The sequence below is a fragment of the Callorhinus ursinus genome, unplaced genomic scaffold (assembly GCF_003265705.2).
Source record: "Callorhinus ursinus isolate GAN/ISIS: 27379988/994484 unplaced genomic scaffold, GSC_fseal_2.0 scaffold6, whole genome shotgun sequence".
NCBI classification, from domain to species: domain Eukaryota; kingdom Metazoa; phylum Chordata; class Mammalia; order Carnivora; family Otariidae; genus Callorhinus; species Callorhinus ursinus.
The window spans coordinates 9,140,171-9,152,861 of NW_027397068.1; the positions used below are offsets into that span (position 1 = coordinate 9,140,171).

Here is a 12,691-nt window from a genome sequence, read left to right on the forward strand (position 1 = left end):
TACCCTCAGACTGAAAAATTGTCTCCATTCCAGTTCTGTGCACTAAAACCCTATTTTCTAGATTATGTACCATGATCGGGGCCTCAAAAACCTTGAACTTCTTTAACCCCTTATCACTGTCAAAAATTTAGGTGTATTCCTTTAAGTCCTTTAGTGGTTACCTGCATTTTTGAAGGTGAGGTGTTTTCATATCAAATGGACGTAGGTTCATGAGTGCAACAGTGAGTGATCTGAGGCATAAACTGAAAGATGGGGAAAACCACAAAGTTCACCTTTCTCTGTCTTGTCCAGGGCACAGTCTTTAAGACAGATTATGACCACTGTTGGTGACACGGTTTGTAGATAATGACAGAAATAACCCTCATTATGCATGTATCACAGTGGCTTTCTGCTGAAGAGGGCAAGGCCATGGAAGACATGACATAATCGGTTTTAGTTAAAATTACATTTTTATGCACTGACTTCTCATTAAAAAATTCCCAGTGGAGAATGATTTCTGAGCTATCCTTACCAAGCAGGGTTCCAAGTCATGTTCTAAAACTGTCAAAAGTTTATTTCCCAGAATAATAATACTCGGTGCAGTCAAGTAACAATATCAATGACAGACAACAAAACCACTTCATTTTATTCTGGAGAAATGCACATCCATTAGAGTATTAAATCCAAAGATGATATATCTGTGATTTTTTTTTAAAAAATAAGAAAGGAGTGCTTGGGTGGGTCAGTCGGTTGAGCCTCCAACTCTTGATTTCCATTCAGGTCATGATCTCAGGGTCATGAGATCCCGCCCCACGTCGAGCTCCATGCTGGGCGTGGAGCCTGCTTAAGATTCTCTCTCCCTCATCATCTGCCTCCCACCTGTCCCCCTTGTACTCACATGCTCTCTCTCTCTCTCTCTCTCTCTTTCTTTAAAGGAAAAAAAATAAAAATAAACTAAAAGCTAGGCTCCAAATCAAGTAATAATAAACATCTTTTTTTTTGCATTTTTCCACACCAATGTAACAGCATAGTACACATTTTATTATCTATTCTAGAGAGAGATGTACTAGTAAATTGTGGGCAAACTATGATATATTGTAGACTACATTCTGAATTCCTGATTATAGAAAGGTTCAACAAATACAGAAATTTAAAAAGTATTTCAATGTTCAGTGGTAGAAGTGTCAAGTAATTATCAAGTTAGGTATGTTCTCTTTCTGGGTCCTACCCTGCTCCCGGTCAATGTACTCAATGGGGCCTGCCTTCCCGTGTGACTCTAGAGTGACCCTTTCAGGTGTCTCCTAGTTCAGGCTTAAGCAGAATATCTCCCGGTAATATTTGTATCAACTTGGAGACCACAGATGATGGCTTTCTTCCCTCTCCCCTACTCCCCTTATATCCAGGGAGCCCTAACCTGCAGAGTCCTGGGCTCTGTGGTCATTTCCCCAAGCCAGGCCTTCTCACTGAGTGTCACTGTGTGTGCTTTTTTGTGTCCTTGGTTAGCTGCTGCCCCACCCTCAACATGCTCTTTCTCTGCAAAGATTAAGCAGGGCTGAGTGAGGGGAGCCTCGGCTGCCACTATGGAAAGACCGCCAGCACTTCAACCTCAGCTTGGAGGCCATCACATTTTTCAGAAATGTCACATTTTATATTTTCCAGTTGACAGATCTAAGCATTTAAGAGAATGCTGCTTGTTGAATTTCTTCAGACTAATTTGCAATTAACTATTCAAACACAACTCACATACACACTTGAATCCTACAACAATGAGATCTCTGTCTAGTGTATACAACTGAGCACATATTGAAAATTTTAAAAAATGTCCCAAGTGACATAAAGGCTGACGCCCTTTGTTTTCCAGTGTAGCCCAGGTCTTGCTTAGAAAGGATGCAGGTTCTCCTTGTCTAACCCTCTTGTATATCAAAAAGCAGCTTTGTTTCACCTCGCTGGGGTGAGCTCATGGCCAAATCTGAATGGCGATTCTGGAGCAGGGGAGGAGCCCCTATCTCACCACATTCAACATGTCTGAGGTTGTGGCACTCACATGCTGAGGACTTGAGTCTTTTAGAGCATTTTTGGAGACAGCACTTAATAAGGCACTTGAGAACCAAAAAGCTCAGTTCGATGAAATTCAACACAATGCACAGGCATGAGGTAATAACCAAGAAGAGTATGAAGATCGTTTTCTCAGTGGGTTTGGAGATGAAGCAGTCCACAGTGTTGGGACAAGGCTTCAAATCACACTTCATAAGGTAGGGAACACTAAAGCCATCATACATTTTGTAAAATAAAGCCAGGAAGCCAATTTCAAAACCAGTTTTAACAATAAGGCTGATAAGGTAAGTGTACCACAGGCCCCCATCCATCATACCTGGGCTGACATAGAGTTTCTTTCTGTGCCTTTTCTCTCTACCCTCACGATAGGCTACATGTAGAACCACCAGAAGTGAAGGCGTGGAGACCATGACCAGTTGTAAGGCCCAAAGTCTGACCTGGGAGATGGGGAAGAAGTGATCAAAACACACATTTTCACAACCAGGCTGTTTAACGTTGCACTCAAACTCTCTCTGCTCATCTTTCCACACATGCTCTGCCGCCACCATGTAGACCAGCAAACGGAAGATGAACACAACAGCAAGCCAAATCCGCCCAATCCCGGTTAAGTATTTGTTTACTCCAGTTAGGAGGTCCCTGAGGAACATCCAACTCATGACTTGGGTTCAAAAGAAGGTAGGATTCTGCAAAAGAAAACAATGTCATCATGATTCACTTATTTTTATTTCATTGATCATTTCCACTGTCTTACTTGATTACGGGATTATGGAAGATAAATTCAAATTTCAACTCTGGATGTTGAGGACTCATTTTCAAACAAGGAGATAATACAATTGGTCCACAGATGTAATTTATCTCATGCCCAGTTTAATCTGGAATTTGGTTGGTGATCCCACACACACTATCCCATTTTCAAACAAATTCTTCAGTTTATTGCTTCTTTCTAAGGATGGATGGATTCTGTTACTGATCTAGAAAAAATTAGATATGAATCCCAAGGTGACTTTGGTACCTTGAGATAGCCCTCACATACCCACTTCTTGAAGCTGTAATCTCTACTCACTTTTTCTACTTTGTCAATGCCCCTCCCCAATCCCTAAAGGTTATTCTCTGCACCTACCTCCCTTTGTGTCCTGTATGCCATACCAACAGCTGAGCTTGCCTACATTCTGACAGTGATAAGTGAGGCTCTCCAATATGAACTTCTCCAAACTCATGTTTCCTCACCCCTCCAGACTTACATCCATGCCCAACTTAACCTGTTCCACCCAGTTTAGAGGGAGGGGTCAGTCTCATATTGCCTCAAAATGATCATTCCAGTGCTACAGCCCATTCTTGATCTATCCATTTTCCCTGGTTCTATATTCTGTATCTCCAACCCTCACCATTTTAATCATCTCAGCATATAAGTGTACTTAAGTGTTATCCATTTTTTAATGGGAGAAATCTGCATAGCTTATCTCTCTGACAAGCCCCCAACTTCCTTTATCCCTTATTTCTACTTCCTCAGTTATTATTTACTCTTCAACTCACTGAGTCCAGTTTTTTCTGCTCACCATCGCACACTAAAATTAACACTACCACTCAACTACCAAATCTTCTGGATGCTCTGGATCTCATTTAATTTTTCTATGATCCTGTTGTGTTCTTGAAACTTGTGTTCTTGAAACTCTTTCAGCCTTGACATCCGTATTACTCTCTCTTCTCTTTCTATTGTTCTGATCCTCTTGATTGTGCCATCTTAGGTTTCTTTGTCTAGTTCTTAAAAGCTCTGTCGTCTGTTCTTTTCTCACTCCATATTCTCTCCCTAGAAAATCTCATTCATTCCCATGGATTCAACTGCTGCTTTCAGATTCCTGACTCTCAAATCTTCAGCTTCTCCCCAGATTTCCATATCTCACTGCCTCTTTGTTATCATTTAAATATGTCATAGGCATCTCAAACTTGATATATCTACAGCTGAATTTATTGTCTGTCCTGCCCTTTGATTTTCTTGCTTAATGGCATCACCAATACCCAAGCACCCAAGTTGGATATCTCATATTCATCCTGGACTCCTTTCTCGTGACTCTTTTTAATTGCTCACCAAATTCTTCTGATTCCTCCTAAATATCTCTCAAATTCCCCTCCAGGTCACTGCTGAAATATCTCTCACCTATACATCCTTCCCACAGCTTTCTATTTCCAGTCTCATCATCTCTTCCCCTCTCCTCCTAGTATGTTCTTGATGCTGCTTAATTATCTTGCAACTCTTTCCATCTTTTTTGCTCTTTTCCATATAAAAGCTGATAGGACAAAAAATCCAGTCAAGAAATGGGCAGAAAACATGAACAGACATTTCTCCAAAGAAGACATACAGATGGCCAACAGACACATGAAAAAATGTTCAACATCACTCAGCATCAAATCAAAATCACAATGAGATACCACCTCACATAGGTCAGAATGGCTAAAATTAACAAGTCAGGAAACAAGGGATGTTGGCAAAGGACTCAGAGAAAGGGGAACCCTCTTACACTGTAGGTAGGAATCCAAACTGGGTACAGCCACTCTGGAAAACAGTATGGAGGTTCCTCAAAGAGTTAAAAATAAAACTGCCCTATGACCCAGCAATTGCATTAGTAAGTATTTATCCAATGTATACAAAAATAGTGTTTCAAAGGGGCACATGCACCCCAACGTTTACAGAAGCAATGTCCACAATAGACAAACTATGGAAAGAACCCAGATGTTCATAGACAGATGAATGGATAAAGAAGATTTGGCATATATAAAATATGGAATACTACTCAGCCATAAAAAAGGATGAAATCTTGCCATTTACAACAACGTGGATGGAACTAGAGGGTATTATGCTAAGTGAAATAAGTCAGTCAGAGAAAGGCAAATACCATATGATTTCACTCATGTGGAATTTAAGAAACAAAACATGAACATGGGAGAAGGGAAGGAAAAATAAGATAAAACAGGGTGGCAAACCATGAGAAACTCCTAACTATAGGAAACAAACTGAGGGTTGCTGGAGGGGAGGTGGTTGGGGGTTGGGGTAACTGGGTGATGGGTATTAAGGAGGGCACTTGATGTAATAAACACTGCATGCTCTGATGCAACTCATGAATCATTAAGTTCTCCTGAAACTAATAATACACTATATGTTAACTAAATTGAATTTAAATTAAAAAATAATTCTAAAAAAGTTGATAGAATGCTAGAGAGCCTTCTTTTTCATTTCAGTGATGTTGTCTTTCTGCCTTCTATTTTGTCTTATAATTGAATTCTGTGGTGTAGCCCCCAATTTGTTTGTTGGGCCCATTACATACTCAGCACTTTCTGTTCAGTGCTTTTGAGTTAGGTCTCTCACAACTACCCTAGAAAGTGGGAGTTCTGTTTTTTGGTTTGGTTTGTTTGTTTATGGTGATGGATGTTTTGTTCTTTCACATGAGAAAGCAGATTCTAAAAAATGAAGCCACTTTCCCACATTTAAAAATAAGATGCAAAACAGTGTTCAAATTGAATTTCCATCACTCTAAAACAGAGCTTCTCAACAGTGACATTATTAAATTTGGGGCTGGATAATTCTTTGTTCGAGCAGCTGCCCTGTGCATTGTAGGTTGTTTAGCAGTACTCCTGGCCTCTACGAGCTAGATGCCAGTAGTACCACCTCCTGCCCCCATTTCAGACAACCAAAAATGTAGTCCAGACATTTCCAAATGTACCCTGTGGAGATGAGGCAAAATCTCTCCAAGTAAAAATCACTTCGTTTAACTTTCTACTATCATCAGAAGTTGTGGGCCAGAGCTCCAGATCTGCCACTAATATACTTTGTGATTTCTCAGGTGAAATCCTTGCCATTTCATGTCTTGTTTTCTATTACAAAATTATTACTTTCTGCTTTATAACTCAGCTGAAAGAGTATCATGGAAATGGTGTGAGGGGAATGAGGAGGTTAAGAAAATTGGGATATTGTTATAGCAGCACACCTGTTGGAGCATGTCACATTACCTCTTACAGAGGGAACGATATGTAGTAAGCCCACACGCTAGAGCCCTGAGGAAATGTATGAAGGTTAAGCGATGTTTTCAGAGAAAACAAAGATACATGTGCACAGTTCTCTGTTCAGCAGGGAATAAATACTTCAATGTCCTTGGGTTTTCAGAACACAAACAAAATTGTATTAAATAAAAAGCGTTCTCAAATCCACCTGAAAGGTTAATGTCTCCATGAATTATTAAAACAAAGTCCCAAAGATTAAAAAGGGAAAACAAAAAGTGTTATGTTTTCCTATAACATGTGTCATTGGGCATTTGTCCATATTATTCAAAAAGATATTTATGTAATGTTACAAAACATTTGAAAGTACCCTGTTGGGTGTTTTAGAGAAGGGAGGAAGGCAAGAGTAGGTTTAGACTTTTTTGCTAAAAGGAAAGCAGTAAAAAAGCAACTGGTGTTTGAGAAGAATTGGAAGACTGATACCATCAAATGTGACAGGATTATGAATTTCATTTGACTGATAGATGTCTATCCTATTTTGAAGTTCTCTGCTGATGGAAAGGTAATGGCTTTTCTCAGGAGGGAGAGGTTTTCTAATGTTAGTGCAATTTTAACAAAGGTGATTTAGCATAATGGATAAGAGCCTGGGCACAGTGTTGGACTCAGTGGGTTCAAGTTCAAGTTCATCTCTGATCATAATAGAACCAGCCACGTGAGGCTTAAAACAGTCTGACACATGGTAGCTGATCCACAAGCATTATTATTATCATCATCATTATTATTTTGCCATTAAAAGCCTTTCCTTGATGTCAAATTGGAAGTCTTTCCAATTGCAAGTTAAGTGTATTTTTTTCTCTAGGTTTTTTCCTGTGAAGGTCGATAAATTAAGAATCTCCATACAATAGTCCTTTAAGCATTTGAAAGCAGTCATTATTGGTTTGAAGTCATTAGCTCATCATTCTTATCTCTTAATAATAATTCAGATTGTCTCTTTATTTTTAATAAAGGTCTTTATTTATCCCTTTTCTTAAGCCACTAAGGATAACTACCAATTTTTTAAATTTTTTTAAGATTTTATTTATTTATTTGAGAGAGAGACAGAGAGAGAGAGAACACGAGCAGGGTGAGGGGCAGAGGGAGAAGCAGACTTCCCACTGAGCAGGGAGCCCAATGCGGGGCTCGATTCCAGGACTCCAGGATCATGACCCAAGCCAAAGGCAGATGCCCAACCGACTGAGCCACCCAGGTGCCCCGATAACTACAAATTTTTGAATAGTTTCTACTTGCCAATTCTAATGTACTAATTCTCCTATGACTTTCTCTTTTCTTGTAAGAAGTAGCAGTTAACTGCACAGGAATTTAGTTTGGAAAATTCAATTAATCAAATATTCTCAGAAAGTAAAATATTCAATATTGCCAATATCGGGAATAATTTTGGGGAGTTGCAAATTTTCCCCAAACATTTGGTCTGAGTTAAAAGTGGAGGTGAGAAGAAGGTGCTGGGTCAATCAGATTTCCATATGGAAAAAAATGAAGTTGGATCCCTACTTTACACCATTTAAAAACTTAACTCAAAATGGATCAAAGACCTAAATAAAAGAACCAAAACCATAGAATTCTTAGAAGAACACAAAGGGGTAAATCTTTATGACCTTGAGTTTGGTAATGGATTCTTGGATATGATACTAAAAGCATGAACAACAAAAAAGAAAAAATAAATTGGACTTCATCAAAATTAAAAACCATTGTTCATCAAAGGACGTTATTAGGAAAGCAAAAAGACAACCCACAAAGTGAGAAAAAAATTTGTAAGTAATGCATCTGGTAAGGTTTTAATATCCAGAATACTTAAGGAAATACTAAAACTCAACAACAAAAGATAATTCAAAAATGGGCAAAATGTTTGAATAGACATATCTCCAAAGAAGACATACAAATGGCCAGTCCATACATGAAAAGATGCTTAACATCATCAGTCATTAAGAAAGTGAAAACCAAAGCTACAATGAGATATTGCTTCACATTTACTAGGATGAGTACAGTTTTTAAAATATAAAATAAAGGGGCACCTGGGTGGCTCAGTTGGGTAAGCGTCCAACTCGATTTTCGCTCAGGTCATGATCTCAGGGTCGTGAGATCAAGCCCCACACTGGGCTCTGTGCTGGGCATGGAGCCTGCTTAAGATTCTCCCTCTCCCTCTGCCCCTCCCTGCACACACTTTCTCTCTCTCCCTCTCTCTCTCTCTTTCCCATTCTCTCTCTCTCCCTTAAAAAAAAGAATTGTGACAAGTATATGCTCTGGGTGCTGGGATATAAGAGTGAGCTAGATAGAGAAGGGCCCTTCTCTCGTAGAGCTTATATTCTAAGGAGGGAGAGAAACAATAAACAAGAAAGAAAGAAATGCATAATATCAGATAATGATGAAGACTGTGAGGAAGCACAGGCAGAATGATGTAATTTTGGTAGGACCAGGAGAGCCTCTTTGGACTGGATGGCCATGGGCGACCTCTCTGATGAGGTGGTCTTTGGATGGAGCCCCAAGAGGCAAGAAGTCAACTACATGAAGCTATGAAGAAGAACGTCCTAGGAAAATGGAATGGTTGGACAGAATGAATTTATGTGTTTGAGAAACAGAAGGAAGGTCCACATGACTGGACCTCAGTGAATGAGGGGTGGATGGTCTGAGATGAGGCTGGAAAAGGAGGTCCAGCCAGGTCACAGAGAGCCTTAAAGGTCACAGTGGGCTGTTCTGTGCTATGTCACTATAGGCAAGTTCACTCTCTTGAGGGCTCTGTTTCCCTCTCTATGAAAGAGGGATACTAATATTCTCCAAGCTTACTTCATGACGTTTGTTGTGATCATAAGTCAAGATGAAATATAAGCATTTCATAAAGCATGCAGACACACACACACAGAAAAGAAAAGAAGCATAATCAGACCAAATTAAGTAACTCAGAATTTGGAGACAAATACCTCCTTTGAGTGTGAAATGACTAAAAACCATCAAGGGAAAGAATTAGTAATTCATAGCAGAAAACTATCCCAAAAAGATCATCTGTCCTATATTCCTGAGATAACCTGGAAAATACTAGAATGTTAGTAGACAAAAGGGTGTAAAATTATGTAAGACCTTAAGAGTCAAAGTGAGAATTGGAAACTTAGCAACCAGAGGGCACCTAAGTAAAGTGGATAGTAAACGAAGAAACAACTTAATCAACCCTGTGGGCCTGTGACTGGCATAATGACATGGCAGCAAAGTTAACAGAAGAGTAGAGCCCTGTATGAATGCTAGGTGAACAGAAACTACATAGACCTTCTGAATGTCTACATAGTTCTGTATATGGGGAAAAGATTATAATGTACGAATATAAAATACTCCATCACTCTCTTCGGCAGCCAAGGATTTTGGATTTTCTAGGACAACCCTATTGCAAACATACTGATGTCAGAATGAATGAGAACGTGTACAAGTTTTAGGTTGAGGAAATGAGTTACAATAACCATACAATAGGAGCAAGGATAGTTAATACATCTGACTTTTCTACAGCCCGGATTAAATGTCGTTGCAATCATTTGATTCTCATTCCTCCAATTTACCAAGCAATAATAATTTTCTTGCTGAGGAGATTCCCTAAACTGTGTGAGGATATTCTCCTGAGATTACATACAAGAGTTCCAGTCCCAGGAGAGGCACCTTCTAAACCAGGCTCCTCTGGGTTTGGTTAATGAGTCCCTTAGAGCTGACTCACCTTGGAGTGAATCATACACCCGAGTTTCTGAGCCTTTGGTACTGAGCACGAGCCCACCTGTCCTTCATTTATCGCAAGATGAGCCTTTGCTATCCAGCAACTTCCCCCACACCAAACTTCACTTCCAGCGTGGTTCAGCCATCCGCAAGCAAGTGCCTTCTCTGTGCTCTGAACTGGCACAAAAGCAATGCCAGGAGCCAGAGTTCTGCTCTGAAATGATCAAAAAGAACTATTTGAAACTTGTGTTGGAGGGGCACTGGATTTCCAATTTCCTTGCAGACCACCAGTGACAAGTCCTGAAAAAGGCGTCAGCTTCCATACCCAGCTCCTTTCATGTCTCAATAATAACAGCGCCTGCCCTTGGGTAGTGCCTGAGCATTTCCGAAGTGTCTCACAGCATCTCATGTAACCCCCACCTCCATTCTCTGAAGTAGGTAAGGAGGGTGGTATGACCTCCAAGGTAGTGATGAAGAAAGGGAAACTCAAAGAAGGAAAGGGTTTGTGCAAGACTCCCCCAAATCAGTAGAAAACCCAGCAGCAGAACCCAGATCCTGAATAATTGGTCTCCAGCTCCCTGCAGTGTGCTGGGTTCTCTGGTTCATTAATAACTCTGTGCTACCTCGTACACAAATTATTTAACCTCTAAAGAATAGAATTTCCTCTCAAGAGTCTCTTTCCACCACCTGCTGACACTTGCAAATTCCATAAAACCCCCTGTCTGAATACAAGCATTTTCATGTTTAGCAATAGCCTGTTTGGAAAATCCCTAAACCAAGGTGTTTCTCAACCCAGGATCTATGACCCCTGAGTGTCTGTCATTAGATTCTCAAGGGTTTATGAGAAGTTTATGTGTGTGTATTTTATTTTTATGATCTTAAGCAATCAAAACAATGCTGATGACTAGCTCATAACCAAGGACTGCCACAGGATTTCAGTACTCATATTTACCAGTATTTGGCAAACTACACAGGCTTCAGGCCAAATCCAATTGGCCACCTGTTTTGTAAATAAAGTTTTGTTGGGACACAGCACTGCCCTTTCATTTACTATTGTCTATAGCTGTTTTCATGCTAAAATAGCAGAGTTGACTGGTTTCAACAGAGATAGTACAGCCCTCAAAGCCTAAACTATTTACTATCTGGCCTTTGCAAAGGCCCTTTGCAGACCTCTGATATTTATATTGTCTTCGAAATCATATTGGAACCAAGTTGCAGAACTTTAATTATCTGGGCTTCTGAGAAACAACACATGATGGGTCCTGCTCAACAGAAAGCTACATAAAGGGGACACCTGGGTGGCTCAGTCGGTTAAGCATCTGCCTTGGGCCCAGGCCATGATCCCAATCAAGTCCTGCATCGGGGCTCTCTGCTCAGCGGGGAGCCTGCTTCTCCCTCTGCCTGCAGCTCCCCCTGCTTGTGCGCTTTCTCTCTGACAAATACATAAAATCTTAAAAAAAAAAAAAATAAGCTATATGAAGGCACATGGACAGTGCAGCAGCATGAATGAAGCCTGCTGGCGGATTGAATGGAGACAAGTGGTGGAAGAACAAGCCATAACCCAACCCACAGTGGGACAGTAGGACCAACTTCAAAGAATCTGGGCTTCTTCAGTCAGTACCTTATTCTCTTAATGAGTAGTAATTTAATTTCAGCCAAACCATATCTTTTGTCCACTAAACTTTAATTAATTTTAATTTTATTGGTTTTGTGATGTTTGATTTTTCTTTTGTAAACATAGTTGCATAAGAGCTGTAAGTCTAAGGATTAGCCTGTGGATGTAAAATTATCTCACATCTAATTTTAGGTTTCATACATATAAATAATGGTATACTAAAAAAATAAATTGTCAACACTGGGGGTCCATGAACAATACTGAGTAGAACAGTACCCACACAGGCCGACACATATATGTGTGTCAACATATATATTAAACAACTCTTGCCTGGTGTTTTAATGTCCTGTATGAAGAAAGGCATTGCCATTTTTATTTTTTTATTTTTAAAATATTTTCTAAAGATTTATTTATTTATTTGAGAGAGTGTGCATGAGCAGTGGTTGGGGGTAGAAAGAGAGGGAGAGAGAATCCCAAGTAGACTTTCCGCTGAGCACAGAGCCTGATGCAGGGCTCGATCCCAGGATGCTGAGATCATGACCTGAGCCAAAATCAAGATTTGGATGCTATGGGGCACCTGGGTGGCTCAGATGGTTAAACGTCTTACTTCAGCTCAGGTCATGATCCCAGGGTGCTGGGATTGAGCCCCATGCTGGCCTCCCTGCTCAGCGGGGAGTCTGCTCCCTCTCCCTCTGCCTCTCCCTCTGGTTGTGCTCTCTCTTTCAAATAAATAAATAAAATCTTAAAAAAAAAAAGAAAGATTCAGGCGCTTAACTGACTAAGCCACCCAGGTGCCCCAAGGCATTGCCATTTTTTAGAGATTCCCCTCTTGGGAACAGTGCAAAGTTTGTCCTCAAGCCACACAGAAGGGGCCAAATGGTCCTGGGCTGTTCCTCCACTCATTCACATTCTGTGCTCTGGCCATGTGTTGCAACTTGGCCACAGCTGCAAAGTCCTCGGGTCCATGACACATCATTCCACATGGGCAACTTCCCTTAGAGGAAGGTTATCCAGAAGGGGCATCTGTGATGAGGCACAAGACTGGATAGCAGGACATCTAGCTTGTAATAATTAGGATCACTTCTCTCACCAAAACTTTTTGGAAAGAGGTAATGACTACCTAATTACAAGAAATGCCATCTTCCCACTAAATAAACAAATCCTATCATAAGAGAAATAAGCTTAACTTACCTTTTGACACAGATGTGGAGATTAAGAAGAGAGCCAGTCAGTCGCTCATTTGATTAAGAAAAAAAAAATCATGAGCTGATTATACTATTTCCCTGAGAGGAAACTAGTGCTTTAAGC

The 12,691-nt window shown here is 40.3% G+C and overlaps 1 protein-coding gene across 1 annotated transcript; it reads right to left on the reverse strand.

Annotated features, from left to right (window-relative positions):
* Positions 1–427: 427 nt before the first annotated feature.
* On the reverse strand, positions 428–12,691 carry GJB7 (gap junction protein beta 7). Its single transcript, XM_073893487.1, has 2 exons — positions 12,575–12,691; positions 428–2,717 (listed from the first exon to the last, which is right to left on the reverse strand). Exon 2 carries the CDS (start codon positions 2,688–2,690, stop codon positions 1,884–1,886), a length of 807 nt encoding a protein of 268 aa, XP_073749588.1. The 5' UTR covers positions 2,691–2,717; positions 12,575–12,691; the 3' UTR covers positions 428–1,883.